The 16,755-nt window shown below is 47.9% G+C and overlaps 1 protein-coding gene across 1 annotated transcript in view; it reads right to left on the reverse strand.

The window, feature by feature from the left end:
• Positions 1 to 361: 361 nt before the first annotated feature.
• LOC147084007 (uncharacterized) overlaps positions 362 to 16,755 on the reverse strand; it is a 69,831-nt gene continuing 53,437 nt past the window's right edge. Inside the window, exon 2 of the mRNA XM_085979973.1 lies at positions 362 to 1,989. Coding sequence (XP_085836099.1) covers positions 1,291 to 1,989 — 699 coding nt within the window. The 3' untranslated portion in view covers positions 362 to 1,290. The remainder of the gene's footprint in view (positions 1,990 to 16,755) is intronic.

A 16,755-nucleotide genomic window follows, 5' to 3' on the forward strand; every position in this document is an offset into this window, starting at 1 on the left:
GGACTCTAGGGGAATCAAGGGATACGGAGATCGGGCGGGAATGTGGAGTTGAGGTCGATGATCAGCCCTGATCTTATTGAATGGCGGAGCAGGCTCGAGGGGCCGTATGGCCCACTCCTGGTCCTATTTCTTATGTTCTTATGGACTTTCAAAAGGCATTTGATAAAGTACCACACAAGAGACCAACTCGGAAAAGAGAAGCACATGGTATTAAAGGGCTGATGGTAATTTGGGTATATAATTGGCTGAGGGATAGGAGACAGTGAGCAGTGCTGAGGGATGTTTTTCTGACTGGAGGGAAGTATGCAGTGGGTCCCCCAGGGGTCGGGATTAGGACCATTGCTTTTCTTGTTATATATAACTGACCTGGACTTGGGTATAGGTGTACAAGTTTGAAGTTTACAGATGATACAAAACTTGGCAACGTAGTAAATAGTGAGCATAGTAGTAGCAGACTTCAGAAGGACAGAGACAGACTGTGAAATGAGCAGACACAAGGCAGATGGAATTAAATGAGGATAAGTGTGAAGTGATGCACTTTGGGAGAAACAACAGGGAGAGGCCGTATAATCTAAATGGGACTATTTTGAGGGGGTGCAAGAGCAGAGGGACCTGGGGGTCCATATTCACAAATCTTAGAAAGTGCCACGGCAAGTTGGTGAGGCGGTTCAGAAAGTGTGCGGGATATTTGGCTTTGTAAATAGTGCCATTGAATACAAACACAAGGAAGTTACACTAAACCTTTACAAATCACTAGTTAGGCCTCGGCTGGAGTATTGTGTACAGTTCTGGGCACCACACTTTAGGAACGATGTCAAGGCCTTGGACAGAGGAGGTTGACCAGGATGGTACCAGGGATGAGGGACTTCAGTTATGTGGAGAGATTGGAGAAGCTGGGGTTGTTCTCCTTAGAGCAGAAGGTTAAGAGGAGACCTAATAGAGGTGTTCAAAATTACGAGGGGTTTTGATCGAGCAAGTAGGAACAAACTGTTCACTCTGGCAAGTGGGTCGGTAACCAGAGGTCTCAGATTTAAAATAGTTGCAAAAAGAACTAGAGGGGAATGAGGAGAATTGTTTTCACACAGAGGGTCGTTCAGATCTGGAACGCACCATCTGAAAGGATGCTGGAATCAGGTTGCACAGGAACTTTCAAACAGTGATTGGACATGTCCTTGAAGAGGACTAGTTTGCAGAGTTCTGGGGATAAAGCTGGGGTTTGGGACTAAATTGGACAGCTCTTTCAAAGAGCCGGCACAGACAGGATGGGCCGAATCACCTCCTTCTGTGCTGTTAGATTCGATGATCAGTGTGAACACGCTGGTGTCTCTTAAGGCTTGTAGAGCTTTTAAAGTTCTTCCCACAGTCAGAACATTTAAAGGGTCTCTCGTCAGTGTGAACTCGCTGGTGTGCCAGCAGGTTGGATGACTGAGTGAATCCCTTCCCACACACGGAGCAGGTGAATGGTCTCTCTCCAGTGTGTAGGTGTTGGTGTCTCTTCAGCTCCCTGGAGCTTTTAAAGATCTTCCCACAGTCAGAACATTTAAAGGGTCTCTCATCAGTGTGAGCTCGCTGGTGTTGCTTCAGATCCCCGGAGCTTTTAAAGCTCTCCCCACAGTCAGAACATTTAAACGGCCTCTCATCAGTGTGAGCTCGCTGGTGTTGCTTCAGATACTGGGGGCTTTTAAAGCTCTTCCCACAGTTAGGACACTGAAATGGTCTCTCATCTTTGTGAACAAACTGGTGTTCCTTCAGTTCCCTGGTGCTTTTAAAGCTCTTCCCACAGTCAGAACATTGAAATGGTCTCTCATCAGTGTGAACAAGCTGGTGTGCCTTCAGTTCCCCGGGGCTTTTAAAGCTCTTCCCACAGTCAGAACATTGAAATGGTCTCTCATCAGTGTGAACAAGCTGGTGTGCCTTCAGTTCACCGGGGCTTTTAAAGCTCTTCCCACAGTCAGAACACTGAAATGGTCTCTCCCCACTGTGAACTCGCTGGTGTATTTGCAGGTGGGATGAACAAACAAATCCCTTTCCACACACGGAGCAGGTGAACGGACTGTCCCTGGTGTGACTGCGCCGTTGAACTTCCAACAGACGGGGAACTGAATCCCTTCCCACCGTCCCCACCTTTACCCGGTTTCTCCCCGGTGTGATGGTGTATGTGTCGCGCCAGGTCAGGCGATCGGCTGAATCCGCGTCCACACACCGAACACGTGTGCGGTTTGTCATCGCTGCGATCGCTGCTTTCTCCTTCCATGTGCAAAGGCCGATGATATTCAGGTCCTGATGAATCCAGCGACTCTGTCAGGTGTTGACGTAATGTTTGGTCTGAGCTTCCCGCCTGTAACTGCTCCACTTCTATAACCCTGTAAATTGAGATCAGAAAAGGATCAGAGGCAAACTGTTGTTTAATTTTCCCCTTTCCGAACCTAGGGGCAGTGAAGCTGATTTTCAGGCTCCAGCTGCTGCACAGGTTGGTTGAAAATATCAGCAGTAATGGCGGCTGCAATACCCACAAGCCCCCACGCTGCAGAAAGCGCTCTGTTGACGCTGAGTCCTGCACATGTGCTCATGGCCCCCACGCTCTCCCTCCTGCTCCACAATCGCCCGTCCCAATCGGTCCACAATGCGCATGATCAGCACAAAAAACCCCACGGTTGAAACATCGGGCGCGCATGCGGAGCTGCAACATCTGGTACGCATGAGCGGCTCAGGTGGGGACGAGTCGATGTTTCGCCTCAGCCGCCAAGGAGGTGCGCATGTGCAGGACGACCCAACATTCCTCCTGTCAGCAGTCACTCCCTCGTTTCTTTAATAAAAACAGAAAATGCTGGAAATACTCAGCAGGTCAGGCAGCATCTGTGGAGAGAGAAACAGAGTTAACGTTTCAGGTCAATGACCTTTCGTCAGAACTGCTTGTTCTTTAGTGTCAGCCAGTGACTCAGTGGGTAGCACTCTCGCCTCTGAGGCACAAAGTTGTGGGTTCAAGTCCCACTCCAGAAACTTGAACATTGAATGGCGGAGCAGGCTCGAGGGGCCAAATGGCCTACTCCTGCTCCTATCTTCTGTGTTTCTATGTAAGTTTAGGGACCCTCCATGTTGACTTTGTCTGATCCTGTCACTGTTTTCCAAGTGCTCTGCTATTACATCCTTTAAAATGGACTCTAGCATTTTCCCCACTACCGATGTCAGGCTTACCGGTCTGTAATTCCCCATTTTCTCTCTCCCACCCTTTTTGAATAGTGGGGTAACATTAGCTACCCGCCAATCCATGGGTACTGTTCTAGAGTCTATCGAATTTTGGAAGATGACCAGCAATGCATCTACTATTTCTAGGGCCACTTCCTTAAGTACCCTAGGATGTAGATTATCAGGCCCTGGGGATTTATCAGCCTTCAATCCCATCAATTTCCCTAACACCATTTCCCTACAAATACTGATTTCATTCAGTTCCTCCCTTTCATTAGACCCTATGTTCCCTGACATCTCTGGGAGGTTATTTGTGTCCTCCTTTGTGAAGACAGAACCAAAATATGTATTTAAGACCAGGACCAGTGCAAGATAGATTAAGGCGATAATTAGTACAACTAAATCAGGAGGTACAAGCACTAAATAAAGAAGTAAGGAACCAACAACAGATGAAAGATCTAGAAAGGCAGAATGCTGGACTTACACCAGACGAGTTGCCCAGAATAGGTCAATAAGTAATGACGCAAGTTATCGGAAGAAAGGGAATGGGGCCCGTTGGATGGGGCCATGTACTGTATTAATGACAAGTGATACGTGTGTTTGTCTACAGGAACCGATGGGTATGTGATGGAAGCAATGGACCCAGGTGAAACCATTTAACACTAAAGACCCCCATTCTACCCTCTCCTCTAGGGGAAAGAGCTCGGAAGACGACCAGACCTCTGTTTAAATTACAGATAAACATGGATCCAGTCGACCCTTTATATCAGAGGTTCCGTCTCGGGGAGAAGAAGCTCTCCCGGTTTACCCTCACGCCTGAGAACTCATTTTTAATGTGGAAGCAAGTCATCCTCGGTTCCGATGGACTGCCTAAGCAGAAAGAAGAAGATATAATTGGAGTAAGACTTCTTTACTCCTGTACTCAAATCCTCTTGTAATGAAGGCCAGCATACCATTTGCCTTTTTAACTGCCTTTCACGACCACCGGACGTCCCAAAGCGCATTACAGCCAATGAAGTACTTTTGAAATGTATTCACTGTTGTAATGTGGGAAACGTGGCAGCCAATTTGCGCACAGCAAGCTCCCACAAAGAGCAATGTGATAATGACCAGATAATGCCTGAGCGGCTGCAGGGCATTCTGGAGGGGGAGGGTGAACAGCCAGAGGTCGTGGTCCACATTGGTACCAACGACATAGGTAAAAAGAGGGATGAGGTCCTGCAGCAAGAATTTAGGGAGCTAGGTGAAGGATTAAAGAGCAGGACCTCAAAGGTTGTAATCTCTGGATTACTCCCGGTGCCACGTGCTAGTGAGTATAGGAATAGGAAGATAGAACAGATGAATGCATGGCTAAAGGGATGGTGCAGGAGGGAGGGCTTTAGTTTCCTGGATCACTGGGTCTGCTTCTGGGAAAGGTGGGACTTGTACAAGTCGGACGGTTTACACCTGAACCAGAGGGGAACCAATATCCTTGCGGGGAGGTTTGCTAGCACTGCTGGGGGGGGGTTTAAACTAACTTGGCAGGGGGATGGGGTACAGAGTGGAGCTATAGTAGGGGGTGATTTACAGCCAAATACAGAGGAAAAAACAAGTCAGCTGGGAAGGCAGAGCAAATATGTGAAGGCAAAAGGGAATATGGCAGGGCTGGAAGGCATTTATTTTAATGCAAGGAGTCTTGCAAATAAGGTGGATGAACTGAAGTTGTTGTTGAACACATGGGAGTACGATATTGTTGCCATCACGGAGACATGGTTGAGGGAGGGTCAGGACTGGCAGCTCAATATTCCGGGGTATAGAATCTTCAGGCAAGACAGAGGGGGGTGTAAAAGGGGAGGGGGTGTTGCAATATTAATTAAGGAGTCAATTACTGCTGTAAGGAGGGACGATATATTAGCGGGTTCCTCAAATGAGGCCATATGGGTAGAACTTAAAAACAAAAAGGGGGCAAGCACTTTGCTGGGAGTGTACTATAGGCCCCCAAACAGTCAGGGGGAGATAGAGGAACAGATATGTAGGCAAATCTCAGAGAAGTGTGAAAATAATAGGGTAATAATAGTGGGGGATTTCAACTTCCCCAATATAAATTGGGATAGTCAGAGTGTGAAAGGCTTAGAGGGTGCAGAATTCTTAAAGTGCATCCAGGAGAGCTTTTTGAGCCAACATGTAGAAAGTCCTACAAGAGAGGGGGCGGTACTGGACCTAATTCTGGGGAATGTAGCCGGGCAAGTGGTGGAAGTATCAGTAGGAGAGCATTTTGGCGACAGTGACCATAATTCGGTGAAATTTAAGGTGGTCATGGAAAAAGACAAAGACGGCCCGGAAATAAGGGTTCTAAATTGGGGGAAGGCCGATTTTAATATGATAAGGCAGGATCTGGCCAAAGTGGACTGGGAGCAGCTACTTATAGGAAAATCCACATCAAAACAGTGGGAGACTTTCAGAAGGGAAATAGAGAGAGTACAGCGCCAACATGTTCCTGTAAAGGTCAAGGGTGGGACCAACAAGCAAAGGGAACCTTGGATGACAAGGGAGATACAAAAATGCATTAGAAATAAAAGGGGGGCTTTTGGCAGTTACAAAAGACTAAAGACGGAAGAAGCCCTAGAGGAGTATAAAAAGTGCAGGGGCATACTTAAAAAAGAAATTAGGAGGGTGAGGAGGGGCCATGAAATAACACTGGCGAGCAAAATAAAGGAAAATCCTAAGATGTTTTATAAGTATATTAAGGGCAAGAGGATAACCAGGGAAAGGGTAGGGCCCATTAGGGACCAAAGTGGCAATCTGTGTGTAGAACCAGATGATGTAGGTGGGGTTTTAAATGAATTTTTTGCATCTGTGCTCACTATGGAGAAAGACGATGCAGACATAGAAATCGGGCAAGGGGATTGTGACATACTTGAACATATTAGCATCGAGAGGGAGGAGGTGCTTGCGGTTTTAGCAGGCCAAAAAGTGGATAAATCCCCAGGCCCGGACGAGATGTATCCCAGGCTGCTGTGGGAGGCAAAGGAGGAGATTGCAGGGGCTCTGACACAAATTTTCAGAACCTCTCTGGCCACAGGGGATGTACCAGAGGACTGGAGAACAGCTAATTTAGTACCATTATACAAGAAGGGTAGCAGGGATAAACCAGGGAATTACAGGCCAGTGAGCCTAACATCTGTGGTAGGGAAATTATTGGAAAAAATTCTGAGGGATAAAATTAGTCTCCACTTGGAGAGGCAAGGATTAATCGGGGATAGTCAGCATGGCTTTGTCAAGGGTAAATCATGTCTGACAAATCTGATTGAATTTTTCAAGGGGGTGACTGGGGAGGTGGATGAGGGAAATGCTGTGGATGTGGTTTACATGGACTTCAGTAAAGCTTTTGACAAAGTCCCGCATAGGAGACTGGTCAAGAAGGTAAGAGCCCATGGGATCCAGGGTGCCTTGGCGCGTTGGATCCTAAACTGGCTGAGTGGCAGGAGGCAGAGGGTAATGGTCGAAGGTTGCTTTTGTGACTGGAAGCCTGTGTCCAGTGGGGTACCTCAGGGATCGGTGCTGGGTCCCTTGTTGTTTGTGATCTACATAAATGATTTGGATGAGAATGTAAAAGGGATGATCAGTAAGTTTGCAGATGACACGAAAATTGGTGGGGTGGTAAATTGCAAGGAGGAAAACTTCAGGCTACAGGACGATATAGACGGGTTGGTCAGATGGGCGGAAAAGTGGCAAATGGAATTTAACCCTGAAAAGTGCGAGGTGATGCATTTTGGACGGACAAATAAGGCAAGGGAATACACAATGAGTGGTAGGACCCTAAGAAGTACAGAGGGTCAGAGGGACCTTGGTGTACATGTACATAGATCTCTGAAGGCAGCGGAACAAGTAGATAAGGTGGTTAAAAAGGCATATGGGATACTTGCCTTCATTAGCCGAGGCATAGAATATAAGAGCAGGGAGGTTATGATGGAGCTGTACAAAACGCTGGTGAGGCCACAGCTGGAGTATTGTGTGCAGTTCTGGTCGCCTCACTATAGGAAGGATGTGATTGCTTTGGAGAGGGTGCAGAGAAGATTCACCAGGATGTTACCTGGGATGGAGCGCCTCAGCTATGAAGAAAGACTAAACAGGCTGGGGTTGTTTTCCTTGGAGCAAAGAAGGCTGAGGGGGGACCTGATTGAGGTGTACAAAATGATGAGGGGCATAGATAGGGTAGACAAAGAGGAACTTTTCCCCTTATAAGGGGATCAATAACAAGGGGGCATAGATTCAGGGTAAGGGGCAGGAGATTTAGAGGGGATTTGAGGAGGAACTTTTTCACCCAGAGGGTGGTTGGAATGTGGAACTCAATGCCTAAAAGGGTGGTAGAGGCAGGAACCCTCACAACATTCAAGAAGCATTTGGATGAGCACTTGAAATGCCATTGCATACAAGGCTATGGACCAAATGCTGGAAAATGGGATTAGACTGGACAGGGATGGATGGGCGGCGCAGACACGATGGGCCGAAGGGCCTCTTTCTGTGCTGTAAAACTCTATGACTCTATGACTCTAATGTTTTTTCGTCATGTTGATTGAGGGATAAATATTGGGCTCAAAACACCGGGGATAACTTCTTCGAAATAGCACCATGGGATCTTTTACATCCACCTGAGGGGGCAGACGGGGGCCTCGGTTTAACGTCTCATCCGTAGGACGGCACCTCCGACACTGCAGCGCTCCTTCATTACTGCCCCTCCGACAGTGCGGCGCTCCCTCAGTACTGCCCCTCCAACAGTGCGGCACTCCCTCAGTACTGCCCCTCCGACAGTGCGGCGCTCCCTCAGCATTGCCCCTCCGACAGTGCGGCGCTCCCTCAGTACTGCCCCTCCAACAGTGCGGCGCTCCCTCAGCATTGCCCCTCCGACAGTGCGGCGCTCCCTCAGTACTGCCCCTCCGACAATGCGGCGCTCCCTCAGTACTGCCCCTCCGACAGTACGGCGCTCCCTCAGCACCGCACTGGAGTGTCAGCCTCGCTTTATATACTCAAGTCCCTGGAGCGGGATTTGAACCCACAACCTTCTGACTCTGCTATCCACTGAGCCACAGCTGACTCCAGTCTTTCACAGTTTCATCATAACTTCCTTGCTTTTGCACTCTACGCCTCTCCTAAAGCAGGGGAGTTATGATGAATTGTTCAACAGTTTTTTTTGCAGAGTGACCCAGGCTGTGTGTAGGAAACAATTGTGCATTTGAAAGCAGCTTGTATTGTGAAGCTTGTGCCCCTTTGCCAGGCCCGCTGCCTGCGGCCCCTCTCCCAGATTCCAGCCCCAGCTCTGTGCTGACTGAGCTGCTCTCACCTGGGGACAGCGCGTCACAATCGGCCCCAGCGCACCTGAGCTGGAGAGGAGGCCCCGCCCCCTTGCCGCGCCGCCATTGGTTGGAGGACCAGGCTGCCCAGTTCAGTCCTCCCACCTCAGCCCTCTTCCTATTGGTCAGTGCTCCCGTCAGTCAGAATCACATTGTTCCGGCTCACTCCGCCACCCCGCGCGGATCAATCCGCTCCGTTCGGCGTCCGCGGAGGTCCCGCCCGCCCGACTCTCAGGTTTGGTTTTTCTCGTATTTTACTTTATAATCTCGCTCTCCCCTCACCTCGATTTAAATCGATTCCCCAACAGATGACTTTACCCCGGCCGCTGATTCCGTCTGCTCCCCGGAGGCCCCGCGCAGGCGCACTGGCAGCCTCGCACCGTTGAGAAGCTTTTCAAAAATGTTTTTTTCCAAAACAAATTGAAAACACTCATTAATTCCCCAACCTCCTCCCCTCTAAAGTGCGATTATTATTATTCTTGTTTTTCCTCATTTGTGTCGGTCGTCTTTTTTTTACCTTGCGGTGGCGTGCGCAGATCCAACCGACCCCTGGGAGTTGCGTGCTGGCGTCAGCGCGTAATCGGAGGGGGTGTGATTGACGCGAGGCGCCCGCCAATCAGGAGCACGGAAAACGCTGGGAGGACCGGGCGGGCTGACGGTCCTCCAAGCAATGGCGGGGCGGGACCTCGGTGGGCTGCAGGCCGCTTTCCTGCTTTCATTGTCTGCAGGAGCTGTTAAAGGGAAGGGGAGGACGGGGTGGAAAAACCCAGCTTGTTAGTGTTTATTCCTTTGTATTACCTTTATTGCAAGGCTATTCATCAACTGCATTCAGTTAAAAACAAGTGAACCTTTTCTCTCTTTGATTTTTATCCAGAACAAAGAGCCCTGGTGCTGTGAACATTTTGGTGGGCAGCCACTTTTAAAGGGACAAAGACCAGCATTCTTCCTCCTCTCTCTCTCTCTCTTGTGAGTATTTGTGGTGGGTGAGGGGGGGGTGAGTCAAAGGGGACTGCGGCCCCTTTTCAACAAAAACAATTGCTTGGCCATTTAAAGGGGAATGGTGGTATAGTGGTTAGCACTGTTGCCTCACAGCGCCAGAGACCCGGGTTCGAATCTGGCCTCGGGCGACTGTCTGTGTGGAGTTTGTACATTCTCCCCGTGTTTGCGTGGGTTTTCTCCGGGTGCTCCGGTTTCCTCCCACAGTCCAAAGACGTGCGGGTTAGGTTGATTGGCTATGATAAATTGACCCTTAGTGTTAGGGGGATTAAATACGTGGGGTTACAGGGATAGGGTGGGATATGTGTTGGTGTAGGGGTTACGGGGATCGGGTGGGATATGTGTCGGTGCAGGCTCGATGGGCCAAAATGGCCTCTATCTGCACTGTGGAGATTCTGTGGGTGCCCCCCAGGTATTTAAAGGGGCAGTGCCTCTCTCTTTCTGTATCATGTAAGAGCAGGGAGGTTTTGCTTGAACTGTACAAAACACCAGTTAGGCCACCGGCTAGAGTGCTGCGTGCAGTTCTGCTCGCCCCATTGCAGAAAAGATGTGACTGCTCGAGACGGGAGATTTATGAGGTTGTTGCCAGGACTAGAGAATTTCAGCTACAAGGAAAGATTGAATACATAGAAACATAGAAGATAATCTACATCCTAGGGTACTCGAGGAAGTGGCCCTAGAAATAGTAGATGCATTGCTGGTCATCTTCCAAAATTCGATAGACTCTGGAACAGTACCCATGGATTGGCGGGTAGCTAATGTTACCCCACTGTTCAAAAAAGGTGGTAGAGAGAAAACGGGGAACTGGTAAGCCTGACATCGGTAGTGGGGAAAATGCTAGAGTCCATTATAAAAGACGTAATAGCAGAGCACTTGGAAAACAGTGATCGGATCGGACAAAGTCAACATGGATTTACAAAAGGTAAATCATGCTTGACTAATCTACTGGAATTTTTTGAGGATGTAACTGGTAAAATAGATCAGGGAGAACCAGTGGATGTGGTGTATTTGGACTTTCAAAAGGCTTTCGATAAGGTCCCGCATAAGAGATAGAAACATAGACGATAGGAGCAGGAGTAGGTCATTTGGCGCCTCGAGCCTGCTCTGTCATTCAATGCGATCATGGCTGATCATCCAAGTTCAGTACCTGGTCCCTGCTTTCTCCCCATACCCCTTGATCTCTTTAGCCTTAAGAAATATATCCAACTCCTTCTTGAATATATTTAATGAATTGGCCTACACTGTCTTCTGTGGTAGAGAATTCCACAGGTTCCCCACTCTCTGGGTGAAGAAATTCCTCCTCATTTCTGTCCTAAGAGGCCTACCCCTTATCCTTAGACTGTGACCCCTGGTTCTGGATTCCCCGACCATCAGGAACATCCTCCCTGCATCTAGTGTGTCCAGCCCTGCCAGAATTTTATAAGTTTCAATCAGATTCCCTCTCATTCTTCTAAACTCCAGCGAGTACAAGCCCAATCGACCCAATCTCTCCTCATACGTCATTCCTGCCATCCCAGGTATCAGCCTGGTGAATCTTGGCTGGACTCCTTCCATGGCAAGAACATCCTTCCTCAGATAAGGCGACCAAAACTACACACAATACTCAAGATGTGGTCTCACCAAGGCCCTGCACAACTGCAGCAAGACATCCTTGTTCCTGTACTCAAACCCTGTCGCTATGAAGGCCAACATACCATTTGCCTTCTTAACAGCCTGCTGCAGCTGCATGCTTACCTTCAGCGACTGGTGCACAAGGACACCCAGGTCTCGTTGCACTTCCCCTTCTCCCAATCTATTGCCATTCAGATAATAATCTGCCTTCCTGTTTTTGACACCAAAGTGAATAACCTTGCATTTATCCACATTATATTGCATCTGCCATGCTTCTGCCCAATCATCCAACCTGTCAAAATCATCCTGTAGTTTCTCGGCATCCTCCTCACAGCACACACGCCCACCCAGCTTTGTGTCATCTGCAAATTTGGAGATATTACATCTAATTCCCTTGTCTAGATCATCATGAATATATATTGTGAATAGCTGGGGTCCAAGGACTGATCCCTGCGGTACCCCACTAATCACTGCCTGCCACTCGGAAAAAGAGCCGTTTATTCCAACTATTTGCTTTCTATCTGCCAACCAGTTCTCTATCCAAGTCAATACCTTGCCCCCCAATCCCATGTGCCTTAACTTTACACGCTAATCTCTTATGTGGGACCTTATCGAAAGCCTTCTGAAAGTCCAAGTACACCACATCCACTGGTTCACCCTTATCTATTTTACTAGTTACATCCTCAAAAAATTCCAGTAGATTAGTCAAGCACGATTTACCTTTTGTAAATCCATGTTGACTTTGTCCGATCCTGTCACTGTTTTCCAAGTGCTCTGTTATTACATCTTTTATAATGGACTCTAGCATTTCCCCACTACCGATGTCAGGCTTACCGGTCTGTAATTCCCCGTTTTCTCTCTACCACGTTTTTTGAACAGTGGGGTAACATTAGCTACCCTCCAATCCATGGGTACTGTTCCAGATTCTATTGGAAACCCAGCAGCTTCTCCTCCATCTCCACTCCAGCTCAAACTGCTGCAACAAAAAGACCTTCACAGGCGGCCAGGGACCGACTTCCGTCACCTGCAATAAAACTCTTCCCGACAGCCGCTGACTAATGGCGGCCGCAGCACCCACAATTCCCCGCGCCCCAGAAACCGCTCTATCCAAGGCGCTGATTTCCCCGCTGAGAGTGCGCATGCTCCCCGGGGCCGCCGGCCGTTCTGGGAGCCTGGCTCCTGTCCTTTGTCCCGAGTTGGACTCGGTGGAGCCGGCTGAAGAAACCGGGAAGCGGCGGCTCGGATGGGGGAGGCGCTGCACCCTGGGTTTCGTGGTGCCGGGGCTCTGGCCGCACGTCCGCCGGGCCCGGCCGCTCTGATTCTGATTGAGGTTTTTGATGAGGTAACAGAGAGGGTTGATGAAGGCAATGCGGTTAATGTGGTGTACATGGATTTCCAAAAGGCGTTCGACAGTGTGTAAAGTTAAGGCACATGGGATTGAGGGCAAGGTATTGACTTGGATAGAGAACTGGTTGGCAGACAGAAAGCCAAGAGTTGGAATAAACGGGTCTTTTTCCGAGTGGCAGGCAGTGACTAGTGGGGTACCGCAGGGATCGGTCCATGGACCCCAGCTATTCACAATATATATTAATGATCTGGACGAGGGAACTAGATGTAATATCTCCAAGTTTGCAGACAACACAAAGCTGGGTGGGTGTGTGTGCTGCGAGGAGGATGCCGAGAAACTCCAGTATGATTTGGACAGGTTGGGTGATTGGGCAGAAGCATGGCAGATGCAATATAACGTGGATAAATGCGAGGTTATCCACTTTGGTGTCAAAAACAGGAAGGCAGATTATTATCTGAATGGCAATAGATTGGGAGAAGGGGAAGTGCAAAGAGACCTGGGTGTCCTTGTGCACCAGTCGCTGAAGGTAAGCATGCAGGTGCAGCAGGCGGTTCAGAAGGCAAATAGTATGTTGGCCTTCGTAGCGAGAGGGTTTGATTACAGGAACAAGGATGTCTTGCTGCAGTTGTACAGGGCCTTGGTGAGACCACATCTTGAGTATTGTGTGCAGTTTTGGTCGCCTTATCTGAGGAAGGATGTTCTTGCCATGGAGGGAGTGCAGCGAAGATTCACCAGGCTGAAAGCTGAGATGTCAGGAATGACGTATGAGGAGAGAGTGGGTCGACTGGGCTTGTACTTGCTGGAGTTTAGAAGAATGAGAGGGGATCTCATTGAAACTTATAAAATTCTAACAGGACTACACAGACTAGATGCAGGAAGGATGTTCCCGATGGTCAGGGAGTCCAGAACCAGGGGTCACAGTCTAAGGATAAGGGGTAAGCCATTTAGGACAGGGATGAGGAGGAATTTCTTCACCCAGAGAGTGGTGAACCTGTGGAATTCTCTACCACAGAAGGCAGTAGAGGCCAATTGATTAAATATATTCAAGAAGGAGTTAGATATATTTCTTTAGGCTAAAGGGATCAAGGGATATAGGGAGAAGGCAGGGACAGGGTACTGAATTTGGATGATCAGCCATGATCTCATTGAAAGGCGGAGCAGGCTCGAGGGGCCAAATGCTCCTATCTTCTATGTTTCTATGTTCAACCTCAGACAAATGTTAGGGAGAGGGAACAGAGTTTGTGGGGTGTCTGTCCCTTTAACTACAATTCATAGAATTATACAGCACAGGAGGAGGCCATTCGGCCCATCTTGTCCGTGCCAGCCGACAAAGAGCTATCCACCCTAATCCCACTTTCCAGCATTTGGTCCGTAGCCTTGTAGGTTACGGCACTTCAAGTGCATATCCAAGTACTTTTTAAATGTGATGAGAGTTTCTGCCTTATGCGGGACCTTATCGAAAGCCTTTTGAAAGTCCAAATACACCACATCCACTGGTTCTCCCTTATCTATTTTACCAGTTACATCCTCAAAAAATTCCAGTAGATTAGTCAAACACGATTTACCTTTTGTAAAGCCATGTTGACTTTGTCCGATCCGGTCGCTTTTTTCCAAGTGCTCTGCTATTACATCCTTTATAATGGACTCTAGCATTTTCCCCACTACCGATGTCAGGCTTACCGGTCTGTAATTCCCCGTTTTCTCTCTACCACCCTTTTTGAACAGTGGGGTAACATTAGCTACCTGCCAATCCATGGGTACTGTTCCAGAGTCTATCGAATTTTGGAAGATGACCAGCAATGCATCTACTATTTCTAGGGCCACTTCCTTAAGTACCCTAGGATGTAGATTATCAGGCCCTGGGGATTTATCGGCCCTCAATCCCATCAAGTTCCCCAACACCATTTCCCTACAAATACTGATTTCTATCAGTTCCTCCCTTTCATTTCACCTTATGTTCCCCGACATCTCTGGGAGGTTATTTGTGTGCTTGTTTGTGAAGACAGAACCAAAGTATGTATTTAATTGGTCTGCCATTTCTTTGTTCCCCATTATAAATTCCCCTGATTCTGACTGCAAGGGACCTACGCTTGACTTCACCAATCTTTTTCTCTTCACATATCTATAAAAGCTTTTACAGTCAGTTTGTATAAAGGAAGAAATAATGGGAGCTTGTCAGAAAGGTATGGCAATAATCATGGGGGATTTTAATCTACATATAGACTGGAAAAATCAGATAGGCAAAGGTAACCTAGATGAGGAGTTCATAGTACGATAGCAAAATACTGCAGATGTTGGAAATCCGAAATAACAACAGAAAATGCTGGAAAAACTCAGCAGGTCAGGCAACATCCGTGGAGAGAAATTTGAGTTGACGTTTCGGGTCGAACCCTTCTTCAAAACTGGAAAGAAAAGAAATTAGATCGAAGGGAGGGCTGCGATCGGACAAAAGAAGTGAAAGAAACAAAAGAGCTAGACGAGATGGTAATAGGCTGAGATTAGGTGTAAAGTGTACCGGCAGGGCAGGAGATAGCTGCCAGGTGTGAGAGAGAAACAAAAGGAAAGGCGGGGGGGGGAAAGGAGTGGAAAAATTACAAGAAAAAATGTGTGATAGGGGCCGAGGTTATGATCTGAAATTGTTGAACTCGATATTGAGTCCGGAAGGCTGCAGAGTGCCGAATCGGAAGATGAGGTGCTGTCCCTCGAGTTTACATTGAGCTTCCGTGGAACAATACAAGAGGCCAAGGACGGTGAGGTCCGAGTGGGAATGGAGCGGTGAATTAAAATGACAGGCGACCAGAAGCTCGGGGTCACCCTTTTTTACAATTACAATTACAATTTTATTGGTCACATAACTAAATACAAGAAGTGTAATCTGGTCAGTGAAATGCTTTTTCCTTGACGAGCCGAGAGCACCAGGCAGCAAGAACCCTGAGCTGCCTGGTACGCACGGAGCTCGCAAGGACGGCAGCCATCTTCATCGGCGCCATCACAAAAAAACACATCCCGACATATACACGCATACATACTTTAAATATAAATAAAGCAGACATAAAATAAATAAAAGACATAAAAAAGACAGCACATAAAATGAACAAGCAATAATGTAACAAAAAGTAATTTCTACAGTAATTACATTGATATTTCTAACCAGGCTTCTAGAATAATCTCTGGTTACAGGGTGGCTGCACTGGGAGAGCATCGTGAGGAACTCACAACTTATAATTAATTAAATTTAATTAATTAATTAATAAAATTAAATAAATAAATAAATAAAGTGCCCCCTCAGTCTTTCTCGATGTTTCCATCTTGGTCTCTCTCGATGTTTCCTCTGTCTTTCTCGATGTTTCCTCTGTCTTTCTCGATGTTTCCCCTCGGTTTCTTCCACACACCTGGCCTGCACATTACCCTGGCTGTCCAACTTGGCGTCCTGGTAACCGGGTTCCTTACGGACTGAATGGAGGTGTTCCGCAAAGCGGTCACCCAATCTGCCTTTGGTCTCCTCAATGTAGAGGAGACCGCATTGTGAGCAGCGAAAACAGTATACTAGATTGCAAGAAGTACAAGTAAATCGCTGTTTCACCTGGAACGGGTGTTTGGGGCCCTGGACAGTGGGAAGGGGGGAGGTATAAGGGCAGGTGTTACATCTCCTCCGCTTGCACGGGAAGGTGCCAGGCGAAGGGGAAGGGGTGCTGGGGGTGATAGAGGAGTGGAATAGGGTGTCTCGGAGGGAGCGGTCCCTACGGAATGCTGAAAGGGGAAGGGAGGGGAAGATACGTTTGGTGGTGGGATCACTTTGGAGGTAGCGGAAATGCCGGAGGATGATCCGTTGAATGTGGAGGCTGGTGGGGTGAAAGGTGAAGACAAGGGGAACACTTTACACCTAATCTCAGCCTATTACCATCTCGTCTAGCTCTTTTGTTTCTTTCACTTCTTTTGTCCGATCACAACCCTGCCTTCGATCTAATTTCTTTTCTTTCCAGTTTTGAAGAAGGGTTCGACCCGAAACGTCAACTCAAATTTCTCTCCACGGATGTTGCCTGACCTGCTGAGTTTTTCCAGCATTTTCTGTTGTTATTGAGGAGTTCATAGAATGTTTTCGGGATGGTTTCTTAGAACAGCACGTTCTGGAGCCAACCAGAGAGCAGGCGATACTAGACCTGGTATTGTGCAATGAGATAGGATTAATTAATGACCTCATAGTGAAGGCGCCCCTAGGTAGCAGCGATCATAATATGATTGAATTTTACATTCAGTTTGAGGGAGAGACGAGTGGGTCCAAGA

The sequence above is a fragment of the Somniosus microcephalus genome, unplaced genomic scaffold (assembly GCF_052327205.1).
Source record: "Somniosus microcephalus isolate GS21.2 unplaced genomic scaffold, FLI_Smic_1.0 scaffold7, whole genome shotgun sequence".
Lineage (NCBI taxonomy): Eukaryota > Metazoa > Chordata > Chondrichthyes > Squaliformes > Somniosidae > Somniosus > Somniosus microcephalus.